We start from the raw sequence: 18,535 nt of genomic DNA, 5'->3' as shown, positions 1-18,535 counted from the left end.
CCATTGACCACGTACGTAACGTCGCGGGGAATCTGTGCACGGAAAAGTTACGTAACAGTAGTACCATGAAACTGTTACGTAACAGTAGTACCATGAAAAAAACGATCAGGATTTCTCAAAAAAAAAAAGTAGTACCATGAAACGGTGTGCGGCACGGCATTTGGCGTGCGTGTCCCGTGCCCTTTTCGCGCGTGCCCCCGGCCTCGTTGGCTCCAACCCACATGGACACATCTCAAAAAAAAAAAAACCCACATGGACACAGGCAGGGCGCGCCAAGGAGTGGCGACACCGGCAACAGAACGAGCGGACAACACTGTGCAAGGAAACGCATAGCCCGAGACGAGCTGGTAGAGCGTTCATGTAGTACTACTCTAGTACGTAGTCCGTACGTATTGGATCTTGTTTATTTACGTGCTCCTGTTTGCGTAGCACCACTCATGATCGGATCCTCCTTGTACCGACCGACCGCCGGTTAACTGCGCGCGGGCCAGTTCGAACCGGCAGTGGTTCCATCGCCGATCACATCTCAGATCTGAAATTAGCTAACCATCGCTTCGTTTGCTGCAGCTACTCTAAAAATCAATCATGTAGCTGGGTTCGACCACGATTCTTCTTAACGTGGACGATAATGCCGCGTCTGAAGCTTGTCATTCTAAACGCAAGGGATATTCCCCTTTTTCCCCGCAAAAAAAAAACCGCAAGGGATATTGAGTACTACGTAAAAGCAAATTATTTGGGCAGTACAACAACAGTGGTGTTGGTACAGTTTCATAGGACCAGTTTAAAGGGACAAATCAAGAAGAAGCAATCAAGCAGTCTGTCCCCATTATGATTGCTATATAGAGCAATCAGCAAGCGCAACGCATGGATCAAAATCACAGCGACACCACTGGTGCAGCTCCCTTCAGCAGGACAGAGGAAAGGAGTAGATAGATAGCTCAAGGACTACAACCGCCCTAGCAAATAGCAATAGCCAGCAGCGTGACTGTTGATAGCCAATGACCCTTCCATGATTCATTCCACCGATATGATATGAACACGACCCCGAACCAGCGACAAACCAACGATTTTACGTAACTTACACGGACCAGCTTTATGTACTACTCTCCTCAAACGTGTGCACGTCTAGACGAGCATCGTTTCTGTATCAAGCGTCCGTTTTATGCCGACGCCGAGTTTTTATTTGTTCAGCCATCACGGATCAGGTTTGTCGGCTCACTCAGAACGTAATTGGGCAGCTCGTACTTTGCACCTGCATCCATACAGTTCTCACGGAAATTAGTTTCGAGAGAAAAGACGGCTGAACAATAATAGCGCAACTTGTGAAAGAGAAGACAGCAACCCAGGCTCACCTCTCTCGTCGTAACAAAGCGTGAGGTCAGGATTCGATACGATGATTCCGGCACTGTCCACTATGGTCTGCGCAAGGGTTAAATCGGCGTCTGTAGCGGCCCTGAGTGCGTCCCAAATCTCTGCACAAACAATGAGTAGCTCGTCACCAAGGCCATACTTGCAAAACCGTCTCGCCATTGTTAGAAGAATGGTGTTCAAAATTCAAAGCATCTGACCGTTGTATAAACCATTAACCTGTACTATCATCGGCTCAGACAACTTTTGCATGTTCTTAGCTGCTTGTATTGTAAAAACAAACTGAGCAGAAGTTATCCAGATCGGCGAATAGATTGACTGAACACAAATGAAATCGTCTGACTCCTTGTGGCTCTAGGATTGTACTTACATTTTATTTCGTAATTTTCTTTCATCTGATATGGCTTGAATATCAAGTACTGCTAATCAGTACCGTTGAGCCCAGGGGTCATTATCAACTCTTAATAATGAAATTCTTGTTATATCTTGTTCAAGGTCCTGAACTTTTCGCTCTGAAGAATTTTACTTCGGCAGATAAAATTTGATATGGCTTGAAAATCATGTACTGCTAAAACTAGTACCGATGAGCCAAGGGGTCATTATCAACAGGTCCTGAACTTTTCTGTCCTGGAGAATTTTAGTTGGACAAATAAAATTTAATATGTAAGGCGCGATAATTTGAACAGTGAATTTTGAGTATATATACCGAGAACAAATATATCTGTAGCCAACCAGAATAGCGACAGAAGTATGGACGCAGATTTGGTGAAAATCTGAATTTATTTTTTTAATATACATAGTCAACCGGTATACTCGCATATGAAGTTTCACATCCGTGGCAATCCGGGAAAAAATTACAAAATCGAAGCTAATCGAAGTTATATTAAAAAACACTGTTTAATAAATAGTATAGGCGCATTTGTATTTTCTTCACTAAGAATACCATGGGTGTCAATACATCATGAAACTTCACACCTGAGTAGAATGATCGACTAAGGTTCATACCGCAAAATTTTAGAATTTTTTATTTTTTCCTAGTATTTTTTATGAATTTAATATTCACATGGGTGCACGCGCACCCATGTTCACCTTTGCATTTTCGCAGAAGTATCAAAATAAAACCACAAAGAAATGTTACCATAACTTATAGAGACCACGAGCAACGTTGCAAATCCAACCACCCTCCTGAAGCTAAAACAGGGCATTAACTTCCAACCAACTACGTATAAACGGTTAAATACCTTTCTGTCCACCATAGTGTGGAGCTGTGTCCCAGAATTCATCACGCATCTGTTTGAGTTGCGCTGGTGTTATTGGCTGAGTGTGCTTCCAAGGCTTAGGCTTCCTTAGATTCTTACTGCTCTCTGTATTAATTAAACATAAAATGTTAGTTGATTACTGAATAAATCCAAAGGCATCAAGAAGTAGCTATCACGTTAAGGGAATTTGAAAATATCCCGCAAAGTCCGTTTCAAAAACAAAACAAAAAAAAAATCACAGAAAGGATATCATCTGTTAAGAGGCGATGATATAATTTTTCCAACACAGAAGCAGGACTCTAGTCCAGTAATTGCTGACAAAGAGCCATACGCCCATGTTTTATCAACTCACCACAATAATACCTAGCTCAACCGTATCCATAAATCAACAAACATTTTTACTGAAATGCTCCACCTCATAAAGTAATATCATGTAATTTTCTGAATGGCACAAGTGAAAGTACATCCTAAGTTACCTGGTCAGTAAGGAAGTGGAATCAGTGCTAAAAGTAGAAGGGCGCACTATATCAGTGATCACTGAACAGACAAATATTTAAAGGGGGAAAGATGTTCACTTTAAATAGACCAAGCATTGGCACAAATGAGTGCGTCTTTCTGAAATGCTCCACCTCATAAAGTACCAGGAACTAGATATAAAGTACCAGGAACTAGATACGGTGTTAGCAACTGATATAAAAAAATTGCGCTTAATCCTAACAAGCTCTATTCTATCAGAAAATGAAGTGTCACATTTGCTTTTGCAAGTTATCATTTTTCTGAGATCGTAGATGACAAATTTCATCTGATTCACAATCCAGACTAATGATAATTTTATTTTCCCACTAACCAAATCCAAATGCTAGCTACCTCCATGAATTCGCACTGCTGACTTCACTGTAAGCCTGACCGCAAAGGGGACCACGGACCAAAAATTACTCAGCAAACACTGACAAATCTAACGACAAAACGATTCGTAGTAATCGTCAGGTAACACTGGCTAAACCTCGTCCCCATGAACAACCCTGCCGCTCTTGTGCAAAAATAAGTGTTAACAAAATTCAGGCAACGAATTCTTTGGCTTCTTGGCGGGCGCTCTGAATCGATAGCTTCAGGTGTCCATTTTCGGTCAAACATCAACTAGAGTATAAGAAATTTAAACGGGTGGCAGTACAACAATTGAAGTCATTCATTATATAAGTAAGAAAAGCCGAGGAAACAGATCAACAGAACGAGTTAACCTTACTCCTCTAGATAAAACCGGACAATTCAACTCTGATATACGTAGTGATCTTTAGTCCAATTAGTACTAGGTAACAGGAAGAGAAGCACGACTGAAGACGAAGCAAGAGAAGATAACGCCAGGCAAGGAAGAGAGGATGGTACCATCAACTTTGGGTGTGGATCCAGCGCAGCCCATGGCCGCCGCCGATCAGGCGATCGGACGACGGGCGAACTCTCGGGGTGGAGCCGGATCTCGCGGCGGGAGCAGCTGAGGCTCCTCCGCTGGGAAAGGAAGAGGAGAGAGCAGAGCAGAGCAGGGTGGATTGCAGCGGAAGCGAGACGTCGAGGATCAGCGGCAGAGTGACGAGACTCCAGGCGACAAGTCAGGGAGAAAAAAAAAAGGAGAGCCGAGCAGAGAGAGGTGTCCCGCCACGTGGCCTCCCCCAACGGCCCACGTGGCCGTCAGGTACGGATCCACTCGCCGGCCGCCAGGTGGGCAGCACCAGCACCCGACACCCCCTCGAGCCTGACCCACCGCACCGACGGCCACTGCCACCCGGGCCCCACCTCCCGGACACAGAGCACGCCGCACCTCCCCCCTTCCCGTCCCTTCCATCGCCACGCCTCGCGTCCCCTCCGCCATTCCCCCGCCGCATCTGGAGCGAGCTCCCACCGAATAAACCCCCAAAACCTAGTCGCCGCCGTCGCCGTCGCCGGCGCCGCCGCAGCAGCCATGAACGCCTTCCGGTTCCTCGGGGACATGACCCACCTCTTCTCGGTCATCGTCCTCCTCCTCAAGATCTACGCCAACAAGTCATGCTCAGGTACCAAACATCCCGCCGTCCTCTAGGGTTCCGGCCGCCCCCCCCCCCCCCCCCCCCCCCCCCCCCCCCCCCCCCTTCCTTCCCCCTCCCTCTCCCCCTCGCCCGCCGCGTCGCTCACGGATCTGGCTGCGCCGCAGGGGTGTCGAGGAAGACGCAGGAGCTGTACCTGGCGGTGTTCGTGGCGCGGTACCTCGACCTCTTCACAGACTACATCTCGCTCTACAACTCCGTCATGAAGATCGTCTTCATCACCACCTCCGCCGCCATCGTCTGGTACATGCGCCGCCACCCGCAGGTGCGCCGCACCTACGACCGGGACCAGGACACCTTCCGCCACGTCTTCCTCGTCGCCGCCGCCTTCGCGCTCGCCCTCATCTTCAACGAGCGCTTCACCCTCCGCGAGGTGATGTCGCCTCATTGATCCCTACCTTGCATTCTTCCTTGCCTTTCCGAATTGATGTTGCTGCGAGATCTGAGATGAAAACGGTTACTTTCGCTTAATCTGTGTGCTATAAAGAAATATATATTTGTTCTGGTGTAGTAGCTAGTAGATTGTTTAGGGTCACAATTGGTGTGTGGGAAATTGGCTGCTAGTCCTGCGTGACACTGCCATTTAACAGATTCAGCTGAGTATGGCCAGTGGAGCCACATTGTCAAACCATTTTGCAGTTTGATCTTTCACAAAATACTGGGGAAATTGTTTTTATGCAGTGATGACCAGACTTGACTTAGATATATGGCAAATTCCAGAATAATCATATCAGCATTTCAATCTATTTACACAACAGTCTGGTACACTAGAAAGCTCCAGTATTAAGCTGAAGCCTGAAGGTGCCACAGTCCTAGAGAACTTACATGTTGAATAAAAGATGAAGAATATACATGTGTATATGCTGCGGTTGGAACTTCTAAGCTTTAGCGATTCTTTACAGTGTCCTCCACAGTGTGCATATAGTCAGCAATTCTTCTTATTTGGGTAAATTCAGTTTGACTCATCTGTCTGTATGTTCGCTTGTGTGCTACAGCTTATCTTATTTAGCTGTGATTTCGGTACTTAGTGACCCATAGTACATTAGTGAAATGTGACCAATTATAGCAATCATTATTATGGTGACTGAACTTCTCATAAAATGTTGTCACTGTACAGATATGCTGGGCATTTTCGATTTACCTGGAGGCAGTGGCGATTCTACCTCAGTTAGTTCTGCTCCAGAGAAGCAGAAATGTGGATAACTTGACTGGACAATATGTTCTGTTTCTCGGGTATGGGTTTATGCCAAATAGGCTTATCTTTTACTAACGAAACCAGTTTTCATCTCATGATTCATATAAGTTCTGTTGTACCCTACATGTTCATAAGATATTATGTATAAAAGGTCTAAAACCATCAAGTGTTGGATTGTTCACACCTCACAGGGCAAATTTAATAGCTGTTGTTTAGCTGTTTGAATTGATAGTCAGATTATGTGCAATCAAGTATTGAATTGTTCTAGAAATATAACCCTGTTTAGCTGTTGCAATCAAGTATTGAATTGTTCTAGAAATATAACCCTGAATGTTTATGGGATATTTAATTTAAATTGTTCAAGTTGAACACCAATTATTTTGAACTATTGATTGCATTGGAGTTAAATAGAGCACACCTGAATTGGTGCATCCATGCTTAGTTTTTTGGGTGCATTTGGTTAGACCTAGGTCAATCGTGAACTGAAACTTCCAAGTTTAATTAGTTGTAGCCATGTTGGTTACGTTGCGCTTAGCATATACTCCCTCCACTCCAAAATATAAGGTTTATTAATTTTCTGAAAAGTCAATCTTCTATATGTTTGACCAAGTGTATAGAGAAAAATATCAGTATCTACAATACCAAATCCTTACCATTAAGATTCATCATGAAATATATTTTCACATTTTATTTATTTGTTATTGTAGATGTGTATATATTTTAATACAAAGTTGGTCAAACATAGAGAAGTTTGATTTTTGGAAAAAAATAGTACACCTTATATTTTGGAATGGACTACATAGTATATTGTATTTAGTCTTGAATTAGACCTGTAAATTTGTGCAGAAATGGGTTTCAATCTTGAAATAACTGATCTTCTTATTGAAACTTGTGTCCCTGCATCTCCAGTTTGTTTCGTCTGTTTCTACTAAAACAATACTTGTTTTGCAGGGCCTACCGCGCATTCTACATTCTAAACTGGATCTACCGTTATTTCACAGAGGGTCACCAAAGCAGATGGATCCGTGAGTCCAAATCTTTTTTCGCACTCATGTTTCATGCCTCACATTTTATCACAATTACCATTCCCTAATTCTCTTTTTCCTTCAGCTTGGATTGCTGGTTTGGTCCAAACTGGTCTATACGCAGATTTCTTCTACTACTATTTCTTGAGGTAAACTGCATAGTGTTCTTTCACGACACACATTTCGCATGCACACGCTCCCCGGCTTCTGACAAATTTTATGCTGGCCATTGCAGTTGGAAGAACAACGTGAAGCTCGAGCTGCCTGCCTGAGCATGCTTTGTCCATGCGACAAAAAGCACACATTGCATTGCATGGGCCAGAAGTGTTGTCCAGATTGAGTTGATGATATTGGCATGAAGAGACTCGGTGGTCCTAGTGGATTATCTTGGCAAAAAGCTATATTACGTTTGAGATGCTAACAGTACACTAGTAGACTAGTTCCATTTTGTACCTGGGATGGAGAATCAGCGAATCCAAATTCATTTGGCCTGTCGTTTGCCCGCTCTGTTTCACCTGCTGTAAACAAACAAACGATGCGATCTCCAGTGGTCTTGCCCGCGCTATGTGAACTGTTGTGACTTTGAACTATATGTGTTTGTTCGTCGCTGCGCTGTGCCAGACAGCTTTGTGCTTGGCCGAGTATTACTGTCGTAATTACAAGTACCAGGTTTGCAATGGTCAGGAATGTTTTTTTTTTCTGTTGGGTAGACGATTTGTGCAGGCTAATGCATCATGTTCGAAGCCATTTGATCTGAATTGGTTCGTGATGCGAAATTGGCATGTCAGGTAGTTGTACCTAGGATGAAATTGACTGGCGGTACCCGACGCTACGACCTAGGACGAAATCGACCGGTACCCGAAGCTGGATCCGGACGAAGGTGAGGTTTCTGGTCGGGCAACCAAATTAGTGCGGGCAGCTCCAGTGCCCGTACATCATCGGTGATGCAAATACAAATTGAATAATCCTTTCTTCTACATCATCAGGGCCTGCTTCTCTCCTCATCGCACTAGCCTGCTAAAATTCAGCGACACTTCTGAGGGCAACTCCAACATGCTGCTGACGCAAACTGTTTGTGTGTGTCCGTTTAGGTCGAAACAGACACAAATCACGACCCAATATGCCGACGCAAATGGAGGAACGTCTGTTTTCTGTCCGCACGCGACCCAATTAAGGCCCAAATTTAGGTCGGGTTTGTGTTGGGCGGATATGGAGCGTACGCGCGCCACGCCCGCCTTTGTCCTCCCCCTGGCCCACCAGTCGGTGGCATATTGGTCATTCTCCATCCCTCTCATGATAGCCAGCACACTCGGCCACCCCCCTCGCTGCCGCAACTTGCACCCACATACCTTCCTCCGGCAGCACGCCACACTCGATGGTTGTTCTTGCCGGCATTGGTGGACTGTTTTGGCCGCCGTCGTAGCACCCCAACGTCCACGCCACCCCCTCGCCTTTGCCGTTGGCAGTAGCTCTCCGAGCGCGGCTACATCGCTGGACGGTCGCCGCCACTGTCGCCTGCATGCCAACGAGCCTGCTGCTTGGTCTGAGAGAGGCGCGGCTCTTCATCGGCCAGCGAGCCAATTTTTTTGAACTTTTGATCGCATTGGAGTTAAACTAAAATTAGACCACACCCGAATTGGTGTATCCATGCTAAGTCAGTTTTTGGGGTGCATTTGGTTAGACTGAAACTTCCAAGTTTAATTAGTTGTAGCCATGTTGGTTACATTATGCTTAGCATATACTCCATCCATTCCAAAATGTAAGGTTTATTATTTTTTCTGAAAAGTCAAGCTTCTATATGAATGACAAAGTTTACCAAATGATTATCATTAACATCAATTATGAAATATGTAGATTACCAAATTATTATCATTAACATCAATTATGAAATATGTTTTGACAATTTATTTATTTGGTGTTGTACATATGTATATATTTTTTACTATAAAGTTGGTCAAACGGGGAGAAGTTTGACTTTTGGAAAAACTAATACACCTTATATTTTGGGATGGAGGGAGTACATTGTATATTGTAGCTAGACTTGAATTAGACCTTTGAATTTGTGCTGAAATGAGTTTCAATCCCAGAATAACTTCTTGACTCCAGGCATCCACGCAAAATAGCATGAACACAATTCTGCTGAAGATAAAAACGGTGTGCCTGCATATACAGTTGCGTTCAATGTTTCTACTAAAACAATACTTGTTTTGCAGGGCCTACCGTGCATTCCACATTCTAAACTGGATTTACCGTTATTTCACTGATGGTCACCAAAGCAGATGGATCCGTGAGTCCAAATCTTTTTTTGCACTCATGTTTCATGCCTCACATTTTATCACAATTACCATTCTCTAATTATCATCTTTTCTCTAATTATTATATTTTTCTCCCAGCTTGGATTGCTGGTTTTGTCCAAACTGGTCTATACGCAGATTTATTCTACTACTACTCTCTCCGTTCCAAAATAAATGACTCAACTTTGTACCAACTTTGTACTAAGGTTAGTACAAAGTTGGATCATCTATTTTGGAACGGATGGAGTATTTCTTAAGGTAAACTGTGTAGTGTTATTGCACATCACACATTTCTCATGCACACACTCCTCGGGCACTCACAAACTTGTGTTGATCATCGCAGTTGGAAGAACAACGTGAAGCTCGAGCTGCCCGCCTGAGCGCATGCCTGGGGTCATGACTGAAAAGGTGCACATTGCGTGGCTCAGAAGTGTTATTGCGATTAGGTTGGTAATATTGGCATGAAGAGAGTCGGTAATGTGTTGAAAGTCGCAACTGGTGCACCTAAATCCGCCTCTGAGAATTGATGGACTGTATTGGCAAATGCTACTATTACGTTTCAGAATCTAACAGTTACAAACGTAGACTAGTTCCATTTTGTACCTGAGATGAGATGGAGGATCAGCAAGTCCAAATTCATTTGGCATGTTGTTTGCCCGCTCTATTTCACCCGCTGTAAACAAACAAACGAAGTGATCTCCAGTCTGCCATCATGTGAGGCGATGCAACTTTGAACTCCATGCGTTTTGTTTGCCCCTGTGCTGTGCGAGGAATCTTTATGCTTCATCCAGTATTTTTACTGTTGTACTCCCTCCTCCCTAAAATATAAGGCGTGGTTTCACTTTTCTGGTCTTCGTTGCACAACTTTGACTATGATTTTCATGTATTATATGTCTCTAAAATTAGTATACATACATATGAAGTAAAATTGTTTTGCAAGACAAATACGAAATGCTATTTATAAATGTTCAATCAATATACTTTAATATATATTAGTGGTCAAAGTCGTGTATCAAAGACCGTAAAGTCAACCACGCCTTATATTTCGGGAAGGAAGGAGTATTATAAGTACTCCCTCCGTCCGAAAAAGTTTGTCCCTCAAATGAATGTATCTAGTACTAGGGACAAGTTTTTTCGGACAGAGGGAATAAGAGTTTACAATCTTCAGACCTGTTTTCTCTCGCTGGGCTGACGAACCATACAAGTTTTAACGCATGTCTTAAGCAAAGTCGTGTATTTTACTGGAGCACGTGTTCAGTAGGTTGCCATCTATTCGTGTGGTCATTGGACCGATGAAGTCGGCCCCTCCTGGTGAAGTTTTGCCTTGTGGAACTATACAACCGGACTGAGCAAATCAGGCCCTAAACTTGGCTTGTGGAACTATTTAGAGCATCTACAACCGAATTGAGTAAATCTGACTCTGTGAGTGTTACCGGACCGCACTGGGTAGACCTGGCTTCCTAAGAGCATCTACAGCCGGGCGCTTCTTTCCCTTGTTTTTCGGAGCTCATAGTAAGAGCCTCTCTGGATGAGCCCTTGTGTCTTACTTCTATCTTAAATGAATAGGTAGAACACCCGCCAATTTTTCCCTACAAAACTGGATTTGAATCCATGTCCTCCTACGCAAACATGATCTCATGGTGTTAGGCAAACCGAATATGCCTGTATATTCGGTTATACTCTACCATATTTGAAGCCGGTATGTTTCCATATAATCAGGCCATTATGGGTAGGATTTGTATTGATAGTTTCCATGTACGTCTTGTAAACTCTTCTATTAATATGAGACAACAGGAAACCCACGATTGTGTGGTCAATCAATCTCGTCTTTCATGGTATCCGCTCCGCGTTCCTCCCAACTTCACGCTTTCGCACCTCTCTACTACCGCCGGCGCCCTAGGGTTCCAACCCGCCCACACCGCCACACCTCTCTTTCCGCCGCCATGTCCGATGACGGCACCAACCCCCTCGCTGCTCTCTGGGCGCAGGCCACGGCCATCCAAAGCGTCAAGTCTCTGATCCCCGTCACGCTTGATCTCAAGGCCTCCAACTTCACCAAGTGGCGCAACTTCCTCACCGTCGCCGTGACCAAGTACGCCCTTGCCGATCACCTCGTCACGGTGGCCCCTCCGGTCGATGCAGAATGGCTGCGGCTGGACTCCACCGTCCTCTCTTGGTTGTACGGGTCTATCGCCGCCGACATCCAAGACATGGTCATGGAGGAGACGACCACGGCCTATGCTGTCCTGACGAGCATCACCGCCCTCTTCCGCGACAACCAGCAGGCGCGTGCTGGCTACCTCGGTCAGAAATTCCGCAACATCGAGCAAGGCGACAAGACCATCACCGCCTACTGCCTCGAGCAGAAGACAACCGCGGATGCTCTCGCGGACGTGGGTGCCGCGGTCAGCGATGACGCACTCGTCTGGAACACCATCAAGGGACTTGACGAGAAGTACGAGGGCGTGGCTTCCCTCGTGCCACTCCTGACGCCGCTCCCTACCTTCCTTCAGTTCAGGAACATGCTCCTTCTCCAGGAGCTCAAGCCGTCCAACGCGCGCTCGTCCTCCCCAACAGCTTTCTACTCTGCTCCATCAACTGGAGGTCACCATCGCGACGCCCCTGCCCCTCCCGTGCAGTACACTCAGGCCGGTAACTCCGGCTATGGCGCTCCACCGACCCACCCCCACGTCACCGGCAAGTACAAGGGCAAGAAGAAGAAGAACGGTGGCGGCGGTGCCCCTCCTTTCCCGAGCCCGCAGAACCCCTGGACCGGGGCCATCCACATGTACCCGATGGTCGGCGGTGGATACGGCGCGACCACCTAATCCCCGGCTGGGTATGGCAACCCCGCCGGTCTCCTGGGGCCACGACCCCCAGCCCCGGTGCCCCGCACTCCTGCCCAGGGTTACATGGCGCTGCCTGCACCGCTCCAGCACGCGACGGCCTCTTATCCCGGCTACCCTCCATACGGCGCTGCCTCTGCCCCGACATGGGATCCATCCGCCCTTGCGAGCTACTTCAACACCATGAGCCTCCACGCGCCAACAGACTGGCACATGGACACATGAGCTTCTTCTCATATGTCTTCGGACGCTGGTAACCTCAACTCACTCTCCTCCAATCCTCCTCATAAGCATGTTATTGTTGGTGACGGTTCCTCTATCCCTGTCACCAACTCCGGTCATGTTTTCCTTCCTACTTCTGATTCCACTCGTAGTCTGACTCTTCGTGATGTCCTTGTTACTCCATGTATTGTAAAGAATCTAATTTCTGTTCGGCAATTTACCACTGATAATCTCTGTTCGGTTGAATTTGACCCTTGGGGTTTTTCTGTGAAGGATCTCAAGACAGGGGCCGTGATTCTCAGGTGCAGTAGCACGGGTGATCTTTATCCGCTCACCTCCACGTCGACACCATCGCCTCTCCATCGCCGATTCCCAAGTCTGTTCGGGGTGCTCTTAAGGACCCAAACTGGCTCGCCGCCATGACCGAAGAGTACGGTGCTCTTCTCGCCAACGACACTTGGGATCTTGTGCATCCTCCCAACAATGCCAACGTTGTCTCCGGCAAATGGGTATTTCGCCACAAGTTCAAGCCCGATGGCACCCTAGATCGCTACAAAGCACGTTGGGTGTTGCGCGGGTTTTCTCAGGAGCACGGTGTGGACTTTGGAGAGACCTTCAGCCCGGTTGTCAAACCGGCAGCAATCCGGGTTATTCTCTCTGTTGCTCTCTCCCTCAATTGGAAGATTCGTCAACTTGATGTCAAGAACGCCTTTCTTCACGGGAGACTTTCCGAAGTGGTTTTCTGTCACCAGCCCACGGGGTTTGTTGATTCTGCCCGGCCTAATCATGTGCGTCGTCTCAACCGTGCGCTCTATGGTCTGAAACAAGCTCCCCGTGCATGGTACCAACGCTTCGCGACTTTCATCACCGCCTTCGTCTTCACCTGCTCCAAGTCGGATACTTCGCTCTTCATCCTGGATGGTCTTTTTGGTACGACATACCTACTCCTCTACGTCGATGACATCATTCTCACAGCATCTTCATCGACTCTGCTTGAGCGTGTCATCACAGCTCTCAGCGCCGAGTTTGCCATGACTGACTTGGGTGAGCTACACCACTTCCTCAGTCTAGCCGTTCGTCGTGACTCCAGTGGGATGTTCCTTTCCCAGACGCAGTACGCTCTCGAGATTCTCGAGCGTGCTGGCATGAGCTCTTGCCGACCTGCATCTACACCTGTGGACACATCACCTAAGCTTGCTGCTACCGCTGGTTCTCCCGTGGATGATCCTACATAATACAGGAGTCTTGCCGGTGCTCTCCAGTACCTGACGTTCACTCGTCCAGACATCGCCTATGCCGTGCAGCAGATCTGTCTTCACATGCATGACCCACGCGAGCAACACCTGTCCTTGGTTAAGCGTGTTCTCCGATACGTCAAGGGCACCTTACACCATGGTCTCCAACTTGTGCCGTCTACCACGGGCTGTCTCATTGCCTACACTGACGCTGACTGGGCTAGCTGTCCTGATACCCGTCGTTCGACTTCGGGTTATTGTGTGTTCCTTGGTGACAATCTTGTCTCTTGGTCCTCCAAGCGTCAGCACACCGTCTCTCGCTCTAGCGCCGAGGCCGAGTATCGAGCCGTTGCCAATGCTGTTGCTGAAGCTAGTTGGCTTCGTCAACTTCTCAACGAGCTTCATCGCCCTCTCCCTAGTGCCACCATTGTCTTCTGCGACAATGTCTCCGCGGTGTACATGTCCACGAATCCGGTTCAACACCAACGCACCAAACACATCGAGATTGATCTTCACTTCGTTCGCGACCGTGTTGCGCTTGGGCACATTCGAGTTCTTCATGTGCCTTCTTCGCGGCAGTTCGCAGACATTTTCACCAAAGGCCTACCATCACCTTTGTTCTTGGATTTTCGATCCAGTCTCAGCGTCCGAGAATCTCCCGCTGTGACTGAGGGGGGATGTTAGGCAAACCAAATATGCCTGTATATTCGCTTATACTCTACCATATTTGGAGCCTGTATGTTTCCATATAATCAGGCCATTATGGGTAGGATTTGTATTGATAGTTTCCATGTACGTCTTGTAAACTCTTCTATTAATATGAGACAACAGGAAACCCACGATTGTGTGGTCAATCAATCTCGTCTTTCACATGGTTCCAATAAAGAAAAAATATCGAAAGAACAAAATGCATCCTGGCACGTCATATGTCGATTTTGTAGATGAGAATCTCACTGCAGCAGCAGCAAAATAATCAGTCCAACAGTCACACACACAGGCATTCTGTTTATTTCACACTTCCAAAGCAAGAGAAATACAACGTCTGCAGAAGTAGTATGTAGTGCCTGCTTCATTCAGATCATCGACGGTTGATCAATGTACAGTTGCAGAATACAAGAGAGACACTCTGCAGGAGAAAAGGCAGGTCCGTTCAGGAGCTTGAAGAAAGATTGTAGGCAAGAACTATGATGAGACAAATCTTGGTGCAGTCGTATTCAGATTTCACAAGGCTGTACATAGTGTTAGTTAAGCACAGCTAATAGCTCGGGTACTCACGCCTTGCTCGCAGATTGTGCCGCTTCATCTCTAACTGGAATTATACAAACAAAACAAAATGCTAAGCACAATTAGAGTGAGCCCTCTAGCTGTGTCTTGTGATGACCTGAATCAGATCGAAGCTACTCTCAGGTACTACAAGTAGAGAATAGCGATCTCCATTATTCAGAAAGTTCAGCAAACACCTCGTCAGAGACTGGGGATACAGAGTTGCAGAGGAGACTGACCTCCCCATCTCCCCTGATCAGAGTCTGGAAGCGAAGTGCCTGCTCTTCTCCTCGTCGCTCTCCACGGCAATCCCGACGGCCCTGCACGCATCGGGGAACGTGGAGACCCTGATGGACGCGTACACGGCGCCGTCCCACTCCCTGGCCGCGAGCTGCTCGGCGAGCTTGACGGCCTCGGCGGCGGTCTCGGGCGCGCCGGCGCAGACGGCGTCGACGATCCCCATCTCCCTGGCCTCGGGCGCCCTGAGCTTCCTCCCGCGCAGCGCGACGTCCCGGAGCGCGTGCGCCTGGGTAATCTTGGCGCGGAGCAGGCGCGCGACGTAGGGCGGGAGCGGGAGGCCCATGTAGAGCACGCCGCGGTCGGCGCGCATGAGGCGGTAGTCGTGGCAGAGCGCGAGGAGGAGCCCAGCGGCGGAGGCGTGGCCCGTGACGGCGGCCACGGTGGGCATGGGGAGCGCCAGCAGGTCGGCGGCGATGGGGCGGAACGCGTCGACGAGCTCCCGGAGCCGCGCGCGGGAGCCGCCCGCCCGCCCGACGTCGAGCCCGTTGGAGAAGAAGCGGCCCTCGGCGACGGTCACCAGGGCCGCCCCCGGGCCCTGGGGCTGGGCCTGGGCCGCCGCGAGCACGGAGGCGAGCGCGGAGCGGATGGAGGCGATGAGCGGGTGGCCCAGGCGGTGCTCGCCGTCGCCCGTGAGGGTGAGGACGAACACGCGGCCGCGCTGCTCCAGGGTGCACATCGTGGCCGGCTGCGGGGCGTGGATTGTGGGACCTCGGAGCTGGTTGGTTGGTTGGTGTCTGACCGGGACGCGGTGCTTGCGTGCGGATTTAACACTCGGCGCCTCGTCGGGCGCCCTCGTCGTTGTTTATTCACTCGGCGGAGGAAGTGCCGCTGAATTTTAGCAGAAGAGGGTCGAGTTTCAGGCCGGCGGCCGGGCTTGGCAGATTAGCAGCTGCCTTCCCGCAAGGAGTGATCCACGATGCGCTTTAGTTTTCCGTAGCGACTCTAGGTGTGAAGATGTCCGGCCGGCCATCCCATCGAACCGCGGGACCTATATCTATCTCCAAAGCGATGACCCATTTCGTCCGGCCTCGTTTTGCTATTTTGTCCGGCCTCGTCTCTTTATAGTTGCGGACAAATAACGCGGCCTAACGTGTCGACGTAAACGGAGGTGTGTCTGTTTTTTTGTCTGGAGCGACTCATTGCTACTGGCACAAATTTAAGCTGATTTTTCGTTGCCGTGGACAAGACGCACGACGCCCGCCCTTGTCCTCCCCTAGTCCGCCAGTCGGTTGCACAACCACTTCATTTCCTCCCCTAGTCCCCTCATGCTATGGCCGACCCGCCAAACCACGCCGCCGCCTCCCTCCCGCCGGCCACTGTCGACGGCGTGGCTGCCCGCCCTAAGAAGGAGCTGACGCCGGAGCAAAGGGCCGCCGAGTCGGAGAAGAGAGCTGGCCGGAGGAAGGTAGCCGCAGAATAAAAGATGTCATCGCCACCCGCGCCACAGCCCGCGCGGCGCAAGGTCGTCGTCGTGAAGAATGATCTGCTCATCGCGCATATCACCCAGCGTGTCCTTCTCATGCTCGGGATTCGTGGTAAGCCGGCCATTCTCGCCGCCGCCGACGCAGCCAGTGTAGGCTCGTCGGTTGGGCTCCCGCCACATCCAGAGTCGTCGCGTACCTCCAAGCCGCCGCCGCCGCAGCCAGTGTAGGCTCGTCGGTTGGGCTCCCGCCACATCCAGAGTCGTCGCGTACCTCCACGTCGCCGCCACCGCAGCCAGTGTAGGCTCGTCGGTTGGGCTCCCGCCACATCCAGAGTCGTCGTGTACCTCCACGACGCCGCCAGTGTGCGGGTTCTACCTCAACACGTCCCGGGCGCGTTCCGCTTCTCCGGGTCATCTAGGGGTGGCTTGCCGGAAGTGTGTGAGCACCCACCGACATTCCCCGTGCCGGCAGCCGTCGAGATAGAGTTTGATCCGAGAAGAACCAAAGGAGATGCTCGAGATAAATGGATGAACAATGGCAAAGACATGAGTTTTTTGTATGCCGGCGTGTGGGCCAACATGATCTACGGCCGGGATGCACGAACTATGGCTGAGAGAGGAGTATTTTTTGTGTGTTGGCATGGGTGCCGACCGCTGGCATATTTGCCGGCATGAACTACGACCAAGAGAGACCCCCTTTTTTCTGTGCTTGGCATGTATGCCGGCCGCCGCTGACACCATCACTGGCATGAACTACAACCAGTTCTATGTTTGCAGTTTTGGTTTTGGCTTTTCTTTTGCTGCTTTCTCATTTTTCTTTGGGTTTATTAAACACAAGTCAACATTTTTCATGAATATCAGGTACATTTTTTAATACACATTTAACAGTTTACAAATACACGATTGACATTTCTTCAAATATATGTTTTGATGCCTATTTTCCTTTTACATACACATTGTACATTTTTATATTCATGAAGAGCATTTTTTATACACATAATAATAATATTTATTAAAATGATTAATATTTTTTATATTTCTTTGATGTCTACTTTTTTACATACACCTTCTACATTCTTTGTATACATCAGGAACATAGTTCAATACATGTTTAACATTTTTCAAATAGATGATTAATAGTTTTCATTTTTATGTTTTGATGCCTACTTTTTCCATACACGTTGTACATTTTTGTAGACATTAGATTTTTTTATACATGCTTAGCTTTTTTAAATACATGATTAACATTTTTTATTTATGTTTTGATGCCTACTCTTTTCATACATATTGTGCATTTTACATACACCTTGTATATATTTTTATACACTAGGAACATTTTTAGTCATGTTTAACATTTTTCATCTTTTTTGTTTTGATATGATTTTCTTCATATACATTAGAAGCATTTTTCTGTACAGGTTTAACAATTTTCAAATGCATGAGCATCATTTTTTTTAATTTTATGTAAAGTTTTTTAATATATATATATATATAATATTTCCAAATATGTAAAAGTGAAAAAAGAAGGAAAGAAAACAAAAAATGCAAAAAAAATACGAGCGTTTATGGCTCCTGTGCTAGGCCGGCCTATTGGCGCGGGGCCTTCAGGTGAGCGCTCCTACTGCCTTGCTATAAGAGAGGCACAATCGTGCCTCAATCGGACATGGCAAACTCAGCCCAAACGTTAGGGCTGACCGACACCATCATACCCAGCCCATATGTGGGGTGGATAGGGGGACGCGTTGACGCATCCGGCATGACGATCCGATAGGCCGGACCCATTTCAATTCCGCTCCAAATTGACCTGCATTTCTCGCGTCCGTGCCGCCACCCTTGTATGATGTCGCATATGTCGTCTCCGAGTATCATGGCTGCCATCATCAGCATGGATGATGCCTTGGTGGAGTCTGTGGCAGTCTCGTCCGTAAGGGCCAGTTGCAAGATGGAGAACGTAGCCCGGAGGGAGCGCCGAAGGAAGCAGTGCGGGCATGAAGTGACATAGAAGGTAGCCGCGGAGAGGGCCGATGCGG

The 18,535-nt window shown here is 48.0% G+C and overlaps 3 protein-coding genes across 4 annotated transcripts; 1 reads left to right on the top strand and 2 right to left on the bottom strand.

Moving 5' to 3' along the window:
- Positions 1 to 799: 799 nt before the first annotated feature.
- On the bottom strand, positions 800 to 4,223 carry LOC109746120 (uncharacterized). Its single transcript, XM_020305235.4, has 4 exons — positions 4,011 to 4,223; positions 2,610 to 2,732; positions 1,353 to 1,472; positions 800 to 1,252 (listed from the first exon to the last, which is right to left on the bottom strand). The coding sequence occupies exons 1-4, from the start codon at positions 4,042 to 4,044 to the stop codon at positions 1,188 to 1,190; spliced, it is 342 nt and encodes a 113-aa protein (XP_020160824.1). The 5' UTR covers positions 4,045 to 4,223; the 3' UTR covers positions 800 to 1,187.
- Positions 4,224 to 4,412: 189 nt separating this feature from the next.
- LOC109746112 (ER lumen protein-retaining receptor A) lies at positions 4,413 to 7,528 on the top strand. Its single transcript, XM_073500664.1, has 6 exons — positions 4,413 to 4,672; positions 4,810 to 5,075; positions 5,820 to 5,935; positions 6,849 to 6,922; positions 7,008 to 7,071; positions 7,158 to 7,528. Exons 1-6 carry the CDS (start codon positions 4,582 to 4,584, stop codon positions 7,192 to 7,194), a joined length of 648 nt encoding a protein of 215 aa, XP_073356765.1. The 5' UTR covers positions 4,413 to 4,581; the 3' UTR covers positions 7,195 to 7,528.
- Positions 7,529 to 14,411: 6,883 nt separating this feature from the next.
- Positions 14,412 to 16,051, bottom strand: LOC109746122 (enoyl-CoA delta isomerase 2, peroxisomal-like). Of its 2 annotated transcripts, none has more exons than XM_020305238.4 (2): positions 15,022 to 16,051; positions 14,412 to 14,828 (listed from the first exon to the last, which is right to left on the bottom strand). In XM_020305238.4, the coding sequence occupies exon 1, from the start codon at positions 15,756 to 15,758 to the stop codon at positions 15,039 to 15,041; it is 720 nt and encodes a 239-aa protein (XP_020160827.1). In that variant the 5' UTR covers positions 15,759 to 16,051; the 3' UTR covers positions 14,412 to 14,828; positions 15,022 to 15,038. The 2 variants fall into 2 exon arrangements, with proteins under 2 accessions (XP_020160827.1, XP_020160826.1); XM_020305237.4 differs by having other exon boundaries at positions 14,412 to 14,645; positions 15,022 to 16,049.
- Between the last annotated feature and the right edge of the window lie 2,484 nt (positions 16,052 to 18,535).

The sequence above is a fragment of the Aegilops tauschii genome, chromosome 1 (genome assembly GCF_002575655.3).
Source record: "Aegilops tauschii subsp. strangulata cultivar AL8/78 chromosome 1, Aet v6.0, whole genome shotgun sequence".
In the NCBI taxonomy this organism is placed as follows: domain Eukaryota; kingdom Viridiplantae; phylum Streptophyta; class Magnoliopsida; order Poales; family Poaceae; genus Aegilops; species Aegilops tauschii.
The sequence above is the reverse complement of the archived record's forward strand: the minus strand, read 5'-3'. Positions and strand labels throughout refer to the sequence as shown.

What these genes read in the sequence shown, in the direction of transcription:
- LOC109746112 (XM_073500664.1), top strand. Translation starts at nt 4,582, where the DNA reads ATGAACGCCTTCCGGTTCCTCGGGGACATGACCCACCTCTTCTCGGTC. An exon ending in CGCCAACAAGTCATGCTCAG is followed by an intron (nt 4,673 to 4,809) that starts GTACCAAACATC and finishes GCTGCGCCGCAG; the next exon opens with GGGTGTCGAGGAAGACGCAG. An exon ending in TTCTACTACTATTTCTTGAG is followed by an intron (nt 7,072 to 7,157) that starts GTAAACTGCATA and finishes TGGCCATTGCAG; the next exon opens with TTGGAAGAACAACGTGAAGC.
- LOC109746120 (XM_020305235.4), bottom strand. Translation starts at nt 4,044, where the DNA reads ATGGGCTGCGCTGGATCCACACCCAAAGTTGATG. An exon ending in ACACTATGGTGGACAGAAAG is followed by an intron (nt 1,473 to 2,609) that starts GTATTTAACCGT and finishes TTGTTTGTGCAG; the next exon opens with AGATTTGGGACGCACTCAGG. An exon ending in GCTTTGTTACGACGAGAGAG is followed by an intron (nt 1,253 to 1,352) that starts GTGAGCCTGGGT and finishes GTATGGATGCAG; the next exon opens with GTGCAAAGTACGAGCTGCCC.
- LOC109746122 (XM_020305238.4), bottom strand. Translation starts at nt 15,758, where the DNA reads ATGTGCACCCTGGAGCAGCGCGGCCGCGTGTTCGTCCTCACCCTCACG.